Consider the following 21114-nt stretch of genomic DNA (forward strand, 5'->3'; position numbering starts at 1 on the left):
ATTGTTTCAGAAATGTATGTGGAATTCCTTTCTATCTCAGATTTCTTTAAAGAGGATATAACTTCCATTGAATAAATAAAGATTTATTTATCTAGGTTAAAACCATGATCTTAATTTGTACCATCAGACACTCTTGTTAATTTGTACTAATTATTGGGATAGCACCTTAGAGCTGGACTATCAGTATTAGGCTTTTTTGGAGGCTTCATGTCTGCAGTCTCACTCTAAGCCAGCGGTCCGCAAGCTTTCAGCTTTCGGTCTGCGCATGCGCGTTTGCGCCACCGCCATGCCGGCGGCCGCGGCTCCCCCTCCCGGCCCCTCCGGGCCGCCAGCAACTCAGCTGCTAAAGCAGCTGATTAGCTTGCGGCTCGGCAAGCTTCTCTTCCCTCCCCTCCCGAAATAAGAAGCTTGCCGGGCCGCGAGCTAATCGGCTGCTTTGGCGGCCGATTTGCTCGCGGCCTGGTGAGCTTCTTGCTTCGGGGGGGGGGAGGGAAGGAGCCGCGGCCTGGCGCCAAGGCCTTTGCGGCCCGACACTGGGTCGCGGGCCGCGGGTTGGGGACCACTGCTCTAAGCAGAATGCAATAGGGCCTACTTCTGCCAGAATAGATCACATTCCTCTTACAATTTAGATAGCTAGAAAACAAAAGGTCCATCTTGTCACAACGATATCAATTTGATCCATATTTAAATGCTAAATTAATATTACAATCAAAACAGACATAAAAATTGGGAAGAAATCTTCTTGTGGAAGACTTAGACCAACAAAGGAATGTTTACATTGGACCAATTGATAGGCTATGTCATTTTCTCAGCTGAAGTCCCATGGAGTCCCCTTTGATCCGAGAAACTCTTAACCAAATCAAGGCAGAAAACATAATATACAATATTTTTCTATACATATGATATGCAAAGTCTCAGAAATTGATGGAAGAAGGTGCTAGATCATCCTAGTTTACCAAAGGAATACGCCACGGTCTGAAAAGTTTATACATGCTCTCTTCATGCATCTTAAGTTGCAATTCATTCAGAAAAAAATTATGTTGGGAATACACTGGACGCCACAGCAATTCCTTCACAAAAGACTGAGCAAAGTGTCTAACTGCTGGCAATTTAACTTAGACACATTCCTTAAATGTATGCTTGAGGCATGTCCAATTATTTGTTTTTTTTCTGGGGGAAGTTATTATTCATATCAATTTTATATTAGAATGTTCATGGATTTTTGATGATGCTTATATACTTTTAAACTATCTGTCCAGGTGTTATTTCCCGAATGGCTTTAACCATGAGCCTAGCAGAAGAACTGTCTTGCATGGTCCGTAAAACTTAGTACATTTGGTCAGTGCCGATGTCCCTGGGGAGCTCATTCTACCAGGCCAGGTGTATATCTTTAGGGACAGGGATCCTTAGATGGTTGGTATTACTGGATTGCAATACTCTTTGAGCCAGATACGCAGGGCCCAGACAGTGTAAGGCCTTAAAAGTTAAAACCCAAACCTTGAACCAGATCCATAACTTGATCAGAAGCTAATGCAGATGCCACAACACTGTCTTATGCAGGCTCTCTAAGGTGCCTGTGTAAGAACCTGGACAGTTGCATTTTGGATGAGCTGTAGTTTCCAGAGCAGGGTCAAGGGCAGGCCCACATACAGCAAGTTACAGTAATCAAGTGTGGAGGTGCAACAGATTGGATCCATGCAATGTAGGTTACTATAGTTTAGGAGCTACAATTTTTGTCTGGGAAAGTGAGAGTGAAAGCTATGAGAAAGTGAAGTTGATCAAGGTATTCAATACCTGAACCTTGTCGCATATTGGAATACAAAAAAAAAGGACAGCTTTTATATGCACCTTTGAATATTTTGGTTGATTTTGCCAACTATAACCACAATGTTTTTTTCTTTCACTGATATGGCTATCTATGATTATTTGCTTATAGGTGGAAAAACACCAGCTGAGCTACCCTTGTGACTTGAGCCTCCATCATTAAGGAGGCATCAAAGATCACTTGTAGGTTTCTGGTACACTGTGCAGTTGTAAGCTGCACTCCATCCAGCCTGGGAACGTGCATTTCCTGAACTAGTCCCTTCCAAGCCAGAAGACCTCTGTCTTTGATGGGTTCAGTTTGCGACACCTTGCTTTAAGCCATTCCATCACCACTTTCAGACATTGGACCAACGCGGTCGGTGGGGCAACCAGCCGATAGTCCGTCGGGAAATAGAGTTGGATGTCATTTGCTTATTAGTGGCACCGAAGCATGAAGCTCTGGACTAACTGGGTTAGAGGGCACATAAAAATGTTAGGTGAGATTGGAAGAATTGCAGTTTACAGAACTCATCTTCCCTGATTCTGACCCCGTCTTTGACCCCAGAAAAAGGGGGTAACCCACTGAAGTGCAGTCCCTCTGATCCCTGCGTTGACACGGTGGTGAGCTTGAAACGTGTGATCCACCAAATCAAATAAATGCTGCTGTGAGATCGAGCAACACCAACAGTATTGACCCACTTCGGTCCAGCTGTCATCAGAGATCATTCATCAGGGCAACCAATGCTGTCTCAACCCCATAGCCAGGACGGAAACACAACTGGAATGGATCCAGACCCAAAGCTTCATCCAGAAATGCTAGCGATTGGTCCATGGTGGCCCTTTCAATCACCTTCCCCAGGAACGCAAGATGCAAGAAGGGGTGGTATATCGCTGGGTCCCAGGGATCCAATGATGGTTACTTCAACAGAGGGGAAACCACTGCCTACTTCAGACCGTCCAAGAAGGTCACCACAGACAGGAACAGATTTATAATGTGGCCCTTCTACATTCTTGTTGCTCATTTTCAAGTGCCAGGAGGAACAGGGATCTAGAGGACATGTAGTAGGCCCCACTGAAGCTAAAAATCTGTCAGCATCAGCCTGTGCAAGACATTTTTTTTGGTGGGGGTGTTTTTGGAAGAAAGAAAAAGACTAGGATTTAGACAATTTAGATTCAGAATCTCATTCTACCAAGGACATAGTCACACATACTCTGCCTAAACTACTTCAAAGGGTTGATGTTCCCTTTTCATTTTATCATCACATTTTCATCGGCTTTGAGCTCCCACTGGAAAGTAAGGCAGATTACAATTGAAGTAAACAAACAGTAAGACACACACAAACTCTGATCTTTCCAGACATTGGCTTAAAATTAAAATGTTCCAGAGAACATTAATTGAATCTGCCACCTTTCTGCTTTCATTATTCCTGTTTACTCAGTTAATGAATAAACCGTTTCATGCAGCAATACTGCATACATACAAATTGCTTGAATTATAATGCTGATTTTACAAAACAAATTTAATTGCTGAAATATGGTTATTTTGTTATTTAATATGACTGCTTTAATGATGCCTTCAGTACAGGAACTGCACAGTCAACTGAGCAAGATCCTACAGCCATTCTGTAATTTCAGTCTTGGTTAATAATTGTAAAACACTTTGAAGTCTCGAAGGCAGCCTCACAAGCCTGTTAATGCTGATGTGCATTTACCTTACATTTGTAAGTGCACACACATGGCAATTTTATATAATTCAGCACATTCTTCATTTTCCAACTAAGTGCTATATTTTGTATACATAAAAGATGTACCTTGAGTACTTAGGTATTCTGATACATTTCACAGAAGAGACAGGCCCTTCCCACATTAATACTTGGTCAATTTCTGGACTTTGTCCATTCCTCAGTCATCACACAGGGTATCATTTTGCACATTAGTGTCACCCCACCCCACCACCTTCCAATTCGGTCTTAAAGTTTTTATATGGTTGTCTAGTTTGTGTACGCAAGAACCCTACTGTACAAGCATAAATTGTATGTATTTATAAGGTGTTCCTTTAAGTTGTTAATGCACAGAGAAACAGCTATGTAGTACCCTGCCCAGTTACTCAACATACCAATTTGATGGAGCAGACCGGATAAAAATGGAAAGGTGACTGAAAAATCACTTATATTGACTGAAGTGCAAATTTGCTAAAATTACAACGTGCAGGAGCTGTAGTTCTAGAACACTTTTGGAAAACCACAAAAGTAAGCTCTTGAAAAACCCAACAAAAGAAGAAATTCTGAGACTGATATAGAAATTGAGGCATATAATAAAAAGTATTAAAACTAGAAGGATCAATATATTCCTCTGCAATCAACTTTATTACTCCATTTCCTTTATCAAAAAAAGATTTACTGTTGAGTTTCCTCCTGTAATTCTTTGTTCTTCTTTAGACACACATGTTAGCATAAGCTGTGGTAGATTTTATTGAGAACTCACAAACCATTTACAGTTATATAATATTGCTCAACTTGGAAACATGATGCTAATATAAATTCATGTATAACTAAGGTGATTTCAAAAATCCAGATCATTGCAATGGAACAGCAGTTCTTTTCAAAGGTTAACCACCTATGTATTTGAGGTAAAATAGGCCAGACTTCCCTGATTAACCTACTTTTTTACTGCACAAAATTGTTCTCCAGAGTTATGAACAGCTACAATTTCAATTGTTCCTCATCTTCATTTTACAGTTCACTGTGCTGGTGGCATTATTCTATATTATTTATCATTCCTCTCAACAGATTCAAACAGCTTCAAGATTGCAGAGAATTTATAAAAAACTTACATAGATGTTATCATTTAGAAGATCCGTTTGTTGTTGTGTTATATAAAAACCACCAGAACTTTAAACATTTTAGAAAGCTTTTCTTTGAAGTAACTGAATATTATTAGTTCAACCTCATTCTGATGCACACATCTAATTCTAAAGATGACCTTCTTATAAGAAAAGAAAAAGAATCTACAAGAACTTTGTGGTTATTCATTTTATTATTTAAATGAATTGCTAGTGGTCAAAAAGTGTTAAGGAGTTGGACAAAAAGTCAAACGTACAAGAAAAGCCTCCTTTTACACTTTTAAATACTGATACTAAAACCATCCAGAGTTAATCTGAACTGTGTCATCTTGACTGTTAGAAATTGTATTTGTTCTGCATCCACGTGCAAAGTCTAAGTGCCTGAACTGACTGAAAAGAACAGGAAACATTTCAGCATTGCAGGGGCTATGGGCATTCAATATCATGGGAGGGCAGACACAGTGAATAATTCAGCTTTGTCAACAGTCTAGTCCTTTAGGTTGCTTGTGCCATAATTAACAAAACCAAAATTTCAAAGGAAAATAAATTATACATATTTTCCTTATTTATATAATTAATACAGGCTGCAAATTTCAATTCCCTGGTTACAAAATTCTGATCCTTTTTGGACAAAGTATCTACATATGGTTGTTTTACATGTAGAAAAATGTAATACTATAAACTTAAGTTGGTTTAAATTTCATTTTAAAACAACATCTGATACTCACTGATTAATACACAATGCAATCTTGAAAATATTCCTGGGAGAAAGTAGATCCGTTTAGGATTGCTTTCTTAATCTCATAAAACCAAGTCAGCTGTGGTACCCATTTGTATGCACAAAAATTTAAAGCTAATACATGACCACCTCCATTAGGTGTTACAAGGGAATCGGTAATCCACAGAACTATATCCATAAATTAAGTTAGTCCTGTATCTAAAATTCTCACTGATGCATCCTGGAAGTACTGCTATAGGCATGAGAGAAGGGCAGAACTCACACAGGTGGGTGGGTGGGCGCATGTGTGTGAAATTGATCCATAATTTGTGAATGTTTGAACAGGTCTGCATAGACCATTTCTGAACCAAACCAATATTAAACAAGTACGCAGTCTCCTCAGGATATCCCTCTTCTTCCTTTTGCAGTTCACTGTGCTGATGTATTCTCCTATATTGTTCATAATTCCCCTCAAGTTATTTCTCCAGATTCAAGATTAGGAAAGTTCACAAAAACCCATATATTTTACCGTTTAGACCTAACACATTTATTCTTGTGTTATTTAAAACCACTGCAGTTTAGAAAGCTTTTCTTTGAGAACAGCAAATTATTATTTCAACCTTCCCAGCCTTTGAACAGAAGATGTACACAATTTCAGAAACTATGATTGTGTTCACTATATCAGAATATACCCAAACTCTTGGCTGCCTGGGAGAGACTGTAACATCCACTTTTACACTTGCATGGATTCAGACACTATGTTAGGAATGCGACCAGGAAACCAGTTCTACATGATGTGACAGTAGCACTGATAAGCGGCAGCCACTTTCATCTGGCATGCTTCAAGTCTTCCACAGGGCTACACATTTCTCTGGTTTCTCAAGGTACCAAGTAAATGGGTTCCAGAAATATTTGGGACCAATCTCTTAAGGCCCATTTCTCTTCCATTGAACAGGTTTCCTATGCAATGAGGTAACACGAGAACCTACTGCTCAATTCTCACATCCTTCCATGGCTCTCTGAGCATAGGGAAAAGAAGATAAAAAGGAGGTCTGCAGCTTAACTCAATTCCAGGGCTGCATATTTCTTGGAATGCTGTAGCTTGCTGTGTACTGCTATGATCTGAACTTTTGATTTTTGCTGCTTGCTACTATCTGCCTGGAGGATCTCTTTTTTGTTCTGTATCCAAACTAGTGAACTTTGTTTTAAATTGTTTCTAGTTTTTCAGTCTTGTTAGTTTTAGCCTATGGGATTGTAGATGGCAGGAGAATGAGGAGCCCCCTTTCTTGCGCTTCTTTTAAAAATAGTTTTCACATAGATTTTAAACAGGTTTAAAAGGCTTGTACTCCCATGGCTCATTTTAGAATTTACTGCTTAGCATTTATTCTGATCCTAAAAGGTTCTGGGATGATTTTGCAAGATGTTACTGTTTTTGAAAGCATTCTTCTATTGCATTCTTCTATCTTAAGCTCAAGCAATTGTAATATTATCTGGATAAACATTTATATGAATACGACTTGCTCTTACCACCAGGGCACATAGGCCCATTATGCACGAGCGATACTGCCCGCGTTGGCGGCAGCTTTGGGGAAAATCCCCGATAACGCTCGCTGCCGCTGCCAGTGCGGGCGCCTCCCGGCCCAGGGCTACAGAAGACCCGTGTTAAGCAAACGCGGGATCTTCCATACCTTCCTGGATAAGCCGGGGCTGCGGCAGGCCAACACTGTGCATAATCGCCAGCACCAGGCCTGTCGGCCTGCCCAACCCCAACCCTACGGTGTCCCTTAAGGCAGTGGTCCCCAACCTTTTTGAGGCATGAGTGGTCACGGCCCTGATTCCCTCTCCCCCCCCCTCCCGCAGTAAGAAGCTTCCCGGGCCGCAAGCTTGCGGCCTGGGAAGTTTTTTACTGCGGGGGGGGGGGGAGGGAGCTGCGGCCCGGCGTCAAGGCCTTCACGGCCCGGCACCAGGTCGCAGCCCGTGGGTTGGGGACCACTACCTTAAGGGACACCACACGCCCATGCAGACTCCTTGGAGCCACAGAGCTGGCGGGGGCAACCCCCTGGCCCCACCAGTGTGTGTGGAGGGGGCCTAGCCCCTCCCCACCTCCCCACCCCCGCTGCTTCACTTACTTCAGCCGGCAGCGATTCGGCCCTCCTGGTCCCAGCATAAAGTGCGTGCTACCCGCTCCCATGTACACACAGGAAACGGCAGGGCATCATGCCCCACCGCAACGGCATGGCACCAGTGCAGGGAAGCTGCTGATGTGCGTTAATGGTCATAGGGAGTTTAGATATTTTTTCATCACAAGGATTATTTTTAACTAGTTGTAAAGCTCATAGCATGTAAGAATGCAGCGGGTGCTAGCGGGAGTAAGTTGGGGATGAGGAAGGGCTGTGGAGGTGCGGAGAGGCCTCCGACCGCTTGCCCACCTACCTTCTCAAGGCAGCGGGTCAAGGATGTATTAGGCGTAGAGCTGATGAGTCCCGGGCCGGGTGCAGTGACATGGCAGGCGGCACAGTGGCTCCTTTTAGGGGCCTCAACCGCCACCTCTCATGCTCTGCTGGCGGCGCAGCGTCCTCTTGGGGCCCTGTGCTGCTGGCACCTACTGTTGTCCACTGATACAGCTGCCCCCTCTCAATGGTCTCCGGCAGGGGGCCTTCGTCAGTGACAGCACTGTGGCCATCTCCTCGCTGCCACTGGCGACTCGTGCTCTCCACTGCCATCAGCCGGGTGCAGCAGCAGCAGGGCACTGGATATGTGTTGGCTCTGGCAGCCAGGCTGCTGGAGAAGCGTGCAGGCATTTTGGTAGGGCAGTTTGTGTAGGGGCTGGATTTGAGTGCAGACACTCTCTGGAGGCCGGACACGCTCCACTCCTTGGGCAATTTCCAAAATATTAAGAGGAACCATGGATAAGGATGGGTGTAATCTCTAAGAGAGTAGGTTCTATTAATGTACTTGCAATGGTTACATCTGAAAATTTTTGACCAGAAAATGGATGCTAAAAAATTTAGAGTCCCTTCCCTGACTTGAAAAAGTTGTCATTTTTAATTTTATTTACACCACATCTTTTTCTTGGATTACATTATTCTTGCCTCCCCTTTTCCTCACAACAACCCTGTGTGGAAAGATAGGCTGAGATTGTTATGACTGGCTCATGGTCACTCAATGAGCCTGAATGGCAGAAGGGAGATTTAAACCTGGGTCTCCCAGATCCTACTCCAATACTCTAACGGCTATACCACCCTGGCTGGAGCAAAAGAGGCCCCTCTTAAAAGGTATCCTTTTTTTTTTACAAGAGAAAGAAAAAACTAAGACTACATATGGCACTTGTTGGTTGCAGCAAGACAAGCCTACATGCCAAAAAATGGACAGTTGGTTAAATAAAATGTGGAATACTGCGTTGATGGGCAAAATTTGAAGCAAAATGGAAAAGATACACTGACAGCATAGATTTTATTGAACAGTGCTGAACTATCTTCATTACTTTTTGAATCCAGCAGTTTACCATTGAAACAGTAAAATGTCAAATTTTAAATTGATTTTGAAACATATTTGCAGAAATAGGGATTTGGTATTAAAGCAAAAAATAGCATATAGAATTAAAGACACCATAATAAATGTTAAAACATAAGAATACTGAATACTGAACAAAGTACATGGTGTTAGGTAGTTTGTTTCTATCATTTCAAGTATATTTTTTCCTGATGCAGTGCCTAACATAACATGTTTATGATTAATGATTATGAGACCTCCAAGAAGGCTGGTGTGCCATTTAATCAAATTAGCATGACTGAACAAACTACAAATTAGAACAATATCCTGTTTGGAATAGCACAGATATAAAATCTGAGCTGTGATAAAAATCCACACTGAATTGCTGACCACTAAAACATTTGGAGGAGAGAGAACCTTTTTGTGTACTGTATCAGAAAAGTGATGCTCTGAAATTACTTCCACAATTGTTATGAGAAAGGCAATAAATCAGGTGATTTAGCAATCAAACATGATACATTTGAGGGCTCATAGTGAAACTTACTGGATCCCAAAAGGAATGCCTCTCAACATATTATTCTTCCAAGGAAATGGGGGAAAGCAAAAGAACTGGCTGACTTTAATGATGAAAAATTAAGAGCTAGACTTATAAGAAAATAAATAGCTGGAAAGGAGATCTGATTGTTAATGGCTACCTGTTCAGGCTTAGACTGATGTACAGTGCAAATATGAAAAAAACTTAGATGAAGGATCAAACTCCTGATGATGCTGTTTGTGTAACATTTAAAGGTACACTTGTTTGAATCATTTGAATTTGTTTTACTTCCCTCCACAATTGTAAATCACTGATTTATAATCATGGGATGAATGTAGTATTCCATTACTTGTAAGTAGCCTTGGCCTACTAAATGCTTTATCCCTCAGTAGTTATCACCCATTTATATAGGATGGAAATGGACAGAAGAACATTTTGCCTTTTGCAATTTGGGCTTTCTGTATCAAAAAGAGAACAAGTGTGCTGGATAAAAACCAACAACTGAAAATTAAACTTACCAAGGAGTGGGACAGGTTGGGTGACAGGAGTTGGTATGCTAGTAGAAGTTGCAGGTGGAGGAGCATTTGGATATCCTTTAGAACTATCTGCATTTTCAGCATTTCCTCTAGATCCAGAAACTACTGTTGGAATGGGGTTTCCCACTGAAGAATCTTTTGTAGTGTCTTCATTCATATTGGCCACAGTAGCTGTTACAGAGTGATGTTAACAGTAAAAACTTTATGCGAGTGGCCTATACATTTCTGTTACTGTCAAATTTAACAATATAAAAGAACACTTACAGTTTGGGATATTTACTCCTGGAGAAGGAGGGACGGAGACTGGAGGGACTGAAACTGGAGGATTAATAGGTGGTGGTGGTCCAGGAGGCAGAAATCCTAAGAAGGCAGGAAAAGTATCACTACTACAATACAGACAGTTGTTTCAATTTATCCTTAAATTTAAGGATTTCCTCTGCAGCACTCTGTACAGTTCATATACAAGAAAACTTTCTGGAAGTATTTAATTACCTGGCGGTAAATGCATTGGATTGAAGCCCGGACGCAAAAAAGGTGGAGGTGGGGGTGGAGGAACTCCAGGACCAAATCCAGGAGGTGGAATTCCTAAGGGAGGGGTAAATGTTGGCGGCTGAAGTGTACCAACCATTGGAGGACCTGGCTGATGTGGTGGAACCTAAAATAGAACAGAAGTGTTTAGTTAACACATTTATACAGTTAAAGATACTTAGATATTAACCTATAGTGCTAAACTCATGTGTGATCTTTGCTTCATTTTAGAGGGCAAAATCTCTCCACTTCAAAATAATTAAGCAGGCACCACACCTTATGATATCCTTTTCTTTAGCTGCAGTCTGTTTTTGTTATTAAGCAATTTCATGTTTCTTCTCTGCATTCAAACATTGTATCATAATCAAAAGGAGCTGCTCATGGGGAAAGGGAACTGCAAACCAGACAAAAACTTTCTGGCTAAGGCAGTGGCTCTCAACCTGGGGTTCGGGACCCCTTTGGGGGTCGAATGACCCTTTCACAGGGGTCGTAGATGGGCAAGCAGCTTGGCCAGCGGGGAGGGGGACCATCCACACAACAGCCTTGCAATAGAGCATTCATCTGTCTGGAGCAGTGAAAAAGAGCGAGATCAACAAGAGGCGGGACTGGTGGGACAAGAGGCAGAACTGAACTGAGAAACCCTGGGGCAAAAAAACAATTTATATACAATCATGAACAATGGATCTTCATGCCATTGGTCAGTTTCAGTTTAATTTCTGTGAAACAGCACTTGCATAATTTTATGGTTGGCAGTCACCACAACATCAGGAACGGTATTAAAGGGTCGTGGCATTCGGAAGGTTGAGAACCCACAGGGCTAAGGTGATCCATGCTCCGATCAAGTACGGGTTAAGTTATTATAATATACTCTGAGGGGCTGGGCTTTGAAAATTGCATGGAAATTTTGGCAGCTCTATAATTCAATAGCCAGGGTACTGTTAGGGCTAGATACAGGGATTGTATCACCCATGTGTTAAATTATCTGCACTGAATGCCAATCTGTTTCAGAGAACAATTAAAAGCACTGGTTCTCACCTTAAAAGCTGTAAACAACTTGAGACAGGTGGATGCAACCAGAAACAGGTGGCTCTACCTGTAGAATGTCCTTCTCCTTGACATTTGTTTGGCATCCACCCTACTCTCTTTGAGGCTCCAGACCGAAACATTTCTTTTTAGCCTGTTTTTTACTAAGGGGTTTAATATGTTAAAATTGTTTTTAAAGCCTGCTTCTAGGCTGTTTTATGAAGACCAGTTAAAGCTGCTAAATCCTTTTATGCCCTGGCTTTTTAGTGGCCAAGAATAACTCTTCCTACAGCTAAGAAAGCAATAATTTCACATGCAATTTCCCTAATGTCTAGTGTAGACCAAGAAGGAATGGCAGCTCTTTTCTGAGACACCATAACACATTAATCTGAAGATAATGCACAATTTGCCCCTGCAGCATTCCACCCCCCGCAGCATTCCAAAAATGTTACTTTCTTTCTTGGAGGAGAGAAGGTACCTAGCAACAGGCTTCATAAGGTCAACTTATGATGATTTGAGTCAAAAGGGTCAAGCTACAATAAATAAAAATATTTGTTATATAGTGTACACATATACAATTAAAGCCATTAGGTCTGAATATCAAACTGTACAATTTAAAAACATTCTTGATGGATGAATATGTCCCATGAATCACATAAAACCAGATGCGTTTTGGCTTCCATAGCTTTCCTCACAAACACATCAAATATACATAACACACCATCAAAGAGTATTACATATTTTCACAACCAGGTGTTGTTCTCTGAAAAGTGGGTGGAATCCAAATTATTAAAGTTGAAATTGATATTGTACTAAATTTTTATTAAATATTTAACCTTTTATAAGAATTAAAATGTTATAATAATATTTTTTTTTACCTCCTATGTTGTGTGGTTAGGTAAAATAGGAGGTGAAATAATTCTGAGGAAGGCTGCAGAAGCCGAAACACAACTGGTTTTATGTGGTTCATAGGATATATTCATCCACCAGGAATGATTACAAACTGTACAGTCTGATATTCAGATCCTGAATGTTTAATTATGTATGTGTACACTATATAATAAATACTTAAATTTTTATTGACCCTTTTGACACAAATTAGACGATTCTGGGTTGGGTTTGTTTCCAACTTATGGTGACCCAAGGAATTAATGTCCTTCAGAATATCATATCATTAACAGGGTCGCTCAGGTCTTGCAAACTGAGGATCATGACTTTCTTAAATTGAATCAAACAATTTCATGTTGGTTCTTCATTTCTTGCTGGCTTCAACTTTTCCTAGCATTGCCTTTTCCAATGACTCATCTTCTCATATTGTGACCAAAGTACAAAAGCCTCACTTTAGTCATTTTAGCTATTAGGAAGAGTTCAGGCTTGATTTGATAGAGGTCACTTTTTTGGCAGTCCACATTATCTGTAAAACTCTCTTCTAACACGTTTCAAATGAATCAGCATTCTTAACTGTCCAACTTTCACATGCACACATAGTAATAGGGTACACTGTGGCATGAACTAACTTAATCTTGGTTGTCAGCAGCACATCCTTACACTTCAGAATCTTTTATAGCTCCTTCATGTCTGCCCTTCCTAGTCTCAATCTCTTTCTGATTACTTGGGTGAGTCTCTTTTTTTGTTGATAACCAAGCTAAGGAATAGAAAATGTTGAACAATTTCAATTTCTTCATTGCCAACTTTGAAGTTGTGTAATTCCCCTGTTGCAGTTACTCTTGTCTTCTTGATGTTCAACTGTAACTCTGCTTTGGCACTTTCTGCTTTAAATTTCAGCAATAGGTGTTCACTATTTTCGGTGAGTAATGTGTTATCATCTTCATATCTCAAACTATTAATACTTCTAACATTTCATCTTCATCTAAATCTAATCCATCTTTCCTTATACATTCTGCATACATGTTGAAGATGTACAGAGATAAAATACATCCTTGCCTGACACCTTTGCCAATTGGAAACCATTATATTTCTCCATATTTTGTCCTAATAGCAACTTCCTGTCCGGTTGTGCATTAAAGCAATCAGATGATGTGGCACACCCATTTATTTTAAAACAAACCGTAGCTTTTCAGCATCTGCACAGTTAAAAGCTTTGCTATAATCTACGGAACACAAGCTGGTTTTCTCCTGAAATTCTCTGTATGCACCAGTAATCAAGTCTTTGCTGTAGGATTTTGAGCTTCACTTTACTTGTGTGGGAAATGCAATGATCTGATTGTTGCTGTAGCCATTAACTATTCCTTTGGAATGTAATGTAAGTTGGAATGTACACTGAACATTTCCAGTCTATGGGCCATTATTTTATTTTCCATGTTTGTTGAAACCAAACTGGGGAAAGATGGTGAGAATTGAGCTCCATAGGTGGACACTCTTGCACCAACAGAAACATTTCGTCTGGATCAAAACTGTATGTTTTTAGAGTTCTTCAACATTTCAGATTATGTATAGATGAAATAAGCAGAAATTAAATAGTTTCCACTATTCTTTAGAACATTTCAGTGCTAAAATGAAAATACATTTAGAACTTGTTTTCCATTTTATCCAGGGCTTTTAAAATTTCTTCAACTATGCTGTCTTCAGATGCATTTGCTAATATGTTTGTGCCATGAATTGGATCTGTTGGCATTAACTTTGGGATGGTTAGCACACTAAGTCAGATCTACAGCCCTTAAAATGTCTTTCAACAATTTTCAGTCTGATTCTCATAGAACTTGATCCAATGTAAATATTTTTTTCACATTATTTTTTCTTGGTATTTCATTTAAATTTGTCTTCCAGTATTGGGGTTTGTCTTCCAACACTTAAACACAGAAAGCCAAGATGTAATATTACCTTCACAGTGACATTACAAAACAACTCATGGAACTGGACTTTGCTTCTGAACAGCAACATGAACCAAGCTTCATGACAGGAAGAATACAGACCATCTTACCTGCGGTGGAGGCACTGTTATCGGAGTAGGTATGGGAACAGGCATTTGAACTGATAAAGTTTTAGCTACAGGTGATGTTTGTTCATTGTGTGCAGTTTCACCTGCTGCTGCTCCATTCTGGGCTACTTGGTTTTCTGATTTTTTAGGAATTCCTTTCCATTCTACAAAACATATAAATGTCAACTGAAATAATGTAACATTTCAACTATGAAACAAATATTGTTATTAATTTAAACCTATCCTACAACTTCCTGATATGGTTACATCTCCATATATTAAGATCAGCTTATGTAACTCCTTAATGGCAGTCATTATCACAATGTCCTATAGTGAAGTCTTGGTTCTGTGCAGATAATTAACACAAAGGGGCAAGGCACAAAGGCTGAACAGAGTCCTACATATCTGAGGGAACTTCCAGGTATAAAGAAAAATAATACCGCATGACACTTCTTTACCACCCATCCCCAAGATTTTTAATGTCTGAATTTAAGCACAGGGACCTGCCAAAATGCCAGCTTTAGACTTTAGCGAGCAGCACAGGCCAAAAAAGCAGAATCATTTAGACATTGGTTCCTTATAACTCAAAAAGTTCAGTAAAGTGAACTGCAACCAAAGATGTACTGATTCAGCTAAATGGCAAACAATCTCTGTGTCACTAGTCTCTCCCCTCAGCCTCCATGTCCTTGGTTAGAGTACAAAAAGGCAAGAGTATTGGTGTTAAAATATAAAGGAAGATGGTAGACTTAGAAAAGAAATAAGAAATCAAAACTCAAAAATATCAAATATTTAGCAATATTTAGCAATTCTGTTGTTTTTTTAAATAACTATAATACATTGGAAGGAAATCAATTCTTCTCTGAAGAAATGGGAGAACCTCCAACTGGATAAAATAGCAATGGTGAAGACACTTCCAAAATTGATCTTTCTGTTTCAAAAGTCAAAGAAACCTTTTGGGGAGTGGCAGAAGACTCCAATAAAATTTATTTGGCAAGGAAAAAAACACAAAATAAAATTCAAAAATTTATGCAATAAGAGGGAACGAGGGAGATTAAACACCCCAAATTTACTTTTATATAATGAAGTGTCCACATGTTTGGTTAAGAGATTGAATACTGTCAAAAGACCAACACCTACTGAATTTAGAAGGCCACAATTTAATTTTTGGATGGCATGCATATTTGGGTTATTTGGGTTTGGGTTATATTTGGGTTAAATGGAGAATTTAGAAACCATTATTTTAGAGGAGCCCTCTATAAAGTTTGGCTGGGATATTAGAAGGTATTATTTGGAAAAATGCCAATGTGGTTTTTAACACACAAGATGCTGTTTAGTAAGCAATAAGCAATCTTTAGGCTGTAAAGAATTTTTTACATATGGCAATCACAGAATAACAGAGTTGGAAGGGGCCATACAGGCCATCTAGTCCAACCCCCTGCTCAACGCAGGATCAGCCCAAAGCATCCTAGAGAAGAACAATACACAGATTAAATTTAAAAAGCAGGAGGAAATATTTGTTGATGGAATAATGTGAAGTTGGTTTTTATATAGGCAATTATTAGAAAGACTGGATATAGATATGCTTTGAATTTAAACTTCGAAACAACTTCGTTTAAAAATTTCTAGTAAAAAGATGAATATTTGGTAAAAGTGATATATGATTGGTTATTAACCTATGATTCCCAACCTGAACAAGAAAAGGCGGTTATGATAAACTGAACCAATAAAGCTGGTCACAACATTTTTCTAAAGCACACTTTCCCAACCAGGGTTACAGGAAACTTTGGGGATTCTTGACAGCCCTGGAAGGGTTTCCGAAAATTTAATAGATTTTTTAAATTTATGAAACATTTATCGGGTCATGTTGACCTGCTCTCTCCCTCCCAAAATGGCCAAGGATGGGCCTGGAAGGGGCCCCACATAGGCATGTACACAGTGGTGGTTGCAGCCATATTCTGCATGATTGCTCCAAGTCTGGGATCTCTTGAAGCTTGAAAAATGTTTCAGAAGTTTCTCAATGGAAAAAAGTTAAGAAAGGCTGCTCTAGAGGATTGGGAAAGATCATGGGATTAAAGTATTGGGTTCTCTACTAGTGTAAAACTAAAGGAAAATTATTACAAAATGTTTTATAGACTATATTTGACACCAAAGAAGGTGGCATTGAGGTACAAGTTGATTTTTCCAATCTGTTGTAAACGTAACAGTAAAATAGGATCATTTTTGGTGCCTATGTAAATTCACTAAAACATTTTGGCAAAAGATACACATTAAGAAACCAAAACCAATAATCAATACCTAATGCTCCCCTCCTTATCCAGAGGTAACTATATTTTTATTGCTACAACTGGATTCTTGTTTACAACTAGAAATTGTAATCGGCTGGGAGGCTTCTTGAAGGTCTACAGTGCATTCTATCATGAATTTCTTGTGCATGGACAGAATTCTTTCTACAACTTCTTAATAGGCTGAAAATTGTTTCTCTATGCTTACTGCCAAACTCTACCTACTCAAGTACCAATAATTTAACTACCATTAAAACTGTGATCAGTTATTTACTTGTTTGGAGTAGGGAGGCAGTTGGCGGGATCCTTAACTTTACCATTTGCGCCACTTTTCCCAATCTGTTTTTTTCATCACAAGATTCTAAAACCACTGAAACCCTATGAGCTGATTGAGGAACAGAGGTGGAAATAAAAAATGGCACACAATAACAGTTAGGTGTGCATGCACAGTTGCTTCCCAAACTAAACCCCAACTGCTGCAGCATATCCTTAAAAGTGCCCTCTGGGCTTACAATTTGGCATAGGCTCAGTCCTAAAAGCATGACCAAAAGTCATTAGAACTTTATCAATACAAAGTATTCCACCTATAAGCACTTTCCCTAGATAAAGACGTTACATAAAGTCAGCTCTTACCAGGACTAAGTGTTTCATTATCCAGCATTCCTCCTTCACAAGAACTTTCCAGGTCTTCAGGCTTAACTTTACTCCATGGTATGTAGGTAACACCTAATTCTACATCCCAGTACTGTTTATAGTCTGGTTTAATTCCTTTATTTAAAGCCCATGCAATCTTCAGGAAGAATGGCAAGATAAATATTAATCAGTGAGATATTTTCCCATCTTACACAGAAAATATTCTCTCTTAGAGCAATATCATTCAAAAGTCAAGAAATGAATTATACACCAAATACCAGGGGTCCCCACCATGGTGTCCATTGACATGTTTTCTGGTGCCTGCCAAATACTTTTAGAAAGTGGGTGAAGTTTTTGCCCAGCAAGACTTCTGACTGGCTGAGCAGATTTTTAAAAATGTTGCTTGGCAGCAGTACAGCACAAAGATGTAGACTAGGGTTGTGCGCTTCCGTGGCCAAAGCAGTTGAGCCTAAATTTTCCCCCTATTGTCCATTTTATTTTCCCAACCATCCTGTTAGGCTCAGGATGTGTGTGACTGGCCCATTATCATCCAGAATGCCTCCATGGCAAAGTAGGCATTTGAGCCTGGGTCTCCCAGATCCTAGTCCAAAATTAACGACTAGAACTCACTAGGTCTCAACAGGTAAAGCTAATAAGAATTTTGATAGTTCCTCAAGCCCACTCTGTATCCTGATTATTGCAAGTAAAACTTTATAATACCTTTATAGATTTCTGATTGACTTTAAAGTTTCCACGGGAGAGTTTTTGCAGGGCACGGTAGGCATCTTGTCTCTGGACCATTACAATATAGGCACATCCTCTTGGTGGTATCATCTATTATGAAGTACAGAAATATTACTACAAAGAAAACCTTTAATATATTACTATATGGAAGCTATTCTTTTGAAGTCTTTACAATCCTGTTATACAATATGCTTCATACCAAAAAGAAGCATTAACCACAGCCCAGCAGCTCTGGCAACTATGCCTATTTTTATTATTTCTGAAATATTTTTCTACATTTACAACTCACTAGATAATGCCCAAGCCAAATTTTAAAAATACAAGGACAAAAGTGGATTCCACATGAAGATGCAAAACAGAGCCACAAGGCTAGAGGGGTAGCATCCATATGACCCTGTTCTCACATCATTTACTAATAGCTCCACCCTCCACACCCTGCACTGGACAATTTTGGCCCTGAGCACACACACACACACACACACCAACACCGAACAGCCTGCTTTACAGCTGAGACAGTTAAAGGGACACTGCAGCTCAGTTGTGAACAAAACAAAAATCATATTAAAGGTCTGAAAAGAAGGGCAGAGAAAAAGTTTTATCCCATCATTCTGATGGTGGAGCTAAGGCATAATACCCCTTCCATGGATAGAACGCAGGCACAGTTTTCATATGGAGGCTCCTGCTCATAGCCACCCTGCCATTCCCCTCTTGAACTGGATCAAAAGAAGTTTTCATTTGGTCTGGCATAAAGGGAAAAGTCCTAGAACCCCACAAGACATATTCTAAAAGAAAACAGGATTACTTACTTGTAGTGGTTGTTCATTGAGTATCTTCTGTGCAGGAACATATGGGGACTGCGCAAGTGCTGGCCTGCTCCAGAGAGGTTTTGTAGCTAAAATGCCAGAGGGAGCTGCATGTCAAGCCACTCTGCCAAAGGAGAACATGCTCCAATGTGGCAGCACCCTCAACCCTCAAAAACTCTAGCACCACCTAGCTAAAGAGAATGTAGCAGGACAGGAGAGAGGGTATGTGTTCCTACACAGGAGATACTTGATGAACAACAATTACAGGTGAACAATCCTGTTTTATCGTCAATCTTCCGTGGAGTTCACAAATGGGGATTCTAACAAGAAAGGAGGAAACATGCTCCCTTAATTTAAAGAAAGAGTGCAGAACAGCTTTCCCCACTTGTTCCTCTTATCTGGCATGGGTGTTCAATGCTTGGGTACCCTCTGGGAGACTCCCTCTCTACCTCACTGTAGCACCTTCTAATTGTTGATGCTATCCACCTAGATATAGTTTGGGAGGATGAATGTTTCCCTTTATTAGGGTCAACCAAACACAGAAACAAAGCAGATTCCTTCCTAAACTCCAAAGTTCTCTTCAAGTAAAACAAGAAAGCCCTTCTCACATCTAATGCGTGTAAGAGTATCCCACTCAGTTTTAGGCTGAGGGGAAAAAACACAGGCAAATCACTTTTTCGATGTGTGAAATTTAGATAACACTATGGGGACAAATGTACCCTTTCCTGAAAAAATTTTTAATGGAGAGTCTGGCCTTAGTGAAGCCAACTCACTCTCAGAGCTAAATTAGCCTTCATTGTTAATAATTCCAGCAGATATGTAGCTAGTAGATAAAATGGCTTATACATCAGCTGAGCCAGAATGAAGGATAATAACCACAATTGGTTCAACTGGAGGGCAAACCTGCATAAAAACTTAAACCTGTTGCCTTTAGCGACAACAGATGGTCAAAAACAATTTGTAAAGGAACAATCAAAGGGGATTGTCTATCTAAACACCAATCAATAAACTTCTGCCAGTTACACATACATGATTCCCTACTACTTGGCTTTCTAGCATTCAAGAGAACTGTGTTCACAGCATGGAAAAAATGAAATCCTTGTCCCATATCCCCAGGCGTTCAAGTTGAGATGATAAAGGTTGTGGTGAAATGGTCCATTGAGTGTCAGTAAATCAGATACCTTGGGAAGCATCAGGATTTCCATCAGAGCAAGAAACCAAATTTGTCAAGATCAGAAGGGAGATATAAGAATCAAATCTGTCTCCTCCCTCCTGGCTTTCTCTAACACCTGGATTATTAATAGAAGAGGAGGGAAAGTGCTGAAGCAGAACAATAATTTCTGGCTTTGGCATTATGTTGCATTGGATTGCAAACAAATCGATGTTGTGTTTCTCCCAATATGCAAAGATCTGATCCACATAAATCTGGGTGACTACCCATTGATGAGAGATAGTAATCTCCCAACTGAGCCTGTCTGCTAGTGTATTCATTTTCCCGGCCATCGCTGAACCCTGCTGGTGTAATGGAATGCTGAATTCAATCTCCTCTTATGAACTGAGATCACTAGAGATCTCAGAGTTGAGGGTTGAGTGGACAGTTTGTCCACAAATTGCTGGGTTGGTTCCAGCATTGTGCTTGGAAATGACTGTTGGACAGTCAACTTGCATTTGTCCTTATTTTGAGATTTAGCATTTTTAGCAAGCAGTTCCAAGGAGACCCTCTTGTCATGAAGAGACATTAAACCCAGGGGCAGCACCAAGCAGGTCGAATCTAATGTTGTCTCCACAGGGGCTTTCATGGGAGCTGCCTTTGTCAGAGGCTCCAAAGCCTGTAAAGCCTTTTCCCACAAAGCTGCCTTTAATTTGATAGTGCAATCCCCCTTAGCCTTTCGGGTAAACTTTTGGTAGAACTTACAAGTGGCCACCGAGGGCTCTTCAGCCAGACAGAACAGGCAAAGATCATACTCATCGATCTAGGGCACTCTGGCACTGCAATTCATTCTTAAATAAGGCTTTCTGGGTCATAGTAATACAAAGTTTTCTCCCCAACAGGTTTATAACCAACAAAGCAGAGAGCAAGCTACAAACACAACCAACTCCTTCAGCAGCAAAAGAAGAATTGAGGGTTGAGGGTACTGCTGCGCAGATGCCCTTGGGGGAGTCATGGCTCTGGTTTGGCTCTCAATGCCCTCTAGAGGCTTTTTAGCTACAAAACCACTATGGAGCAGGCCTGCACA

General features: G+C 40.2%; 1 protein-coding gene across 4 annotated transcripts in view; it reads right to left on the minus strand.

Annotated features, from left to right (window-relative positions):
• The window catches only part of SCAF4 (SR-related CTD associated factor 4), a 79027-nt gene that overhangs the window by 14129 nt on the left and 43784 nt on the right, over positions 1-21114 (minus strand). For 3 of the 4 annotated variants that reach the window (XM_077342532.1, XM_077342534.1, XM_077342533.1), the window contains 6 exons: positions 18051-18164; positions 17331-17487; positions 14419-14579; positions 10419-10581; positions 10191-10286; positions 9909-10097 (listed from right to left, as the gene is read on the minus strand). In XM_077342532.1, coding sequence (XP_077198647.1) covers positions 9909-10097; positions 10191-10286; positions 10419-10581; positions 14419-14579; positions 17331-17487; positions 18051-18164 — 880 coding nt within the window. The remainder of the gene's footprint in view (positions 1-9908; positions 10098-10190; positions 10287-10418; positions 10582-14418; positions 14580-17330; positions 17488-18050; positions 18165-21114) is intronic. The other variant, XM_077342535.1, reaches the window with a different exon arrangement.

Source organism: Paroedura picta, chromosome 6 (genome assembly GCF_049243985.1).
Source record: "Paroedura picta isolate Pp20150507F chromosome 6, Ppicta_v3.0, whole genome shotgun sequence".
NCBI lineage: Eukaryota > Metazoa > Chordata > Lepidosauria > Squamata > Gekkonidae > Paroedura > Paroedura picta.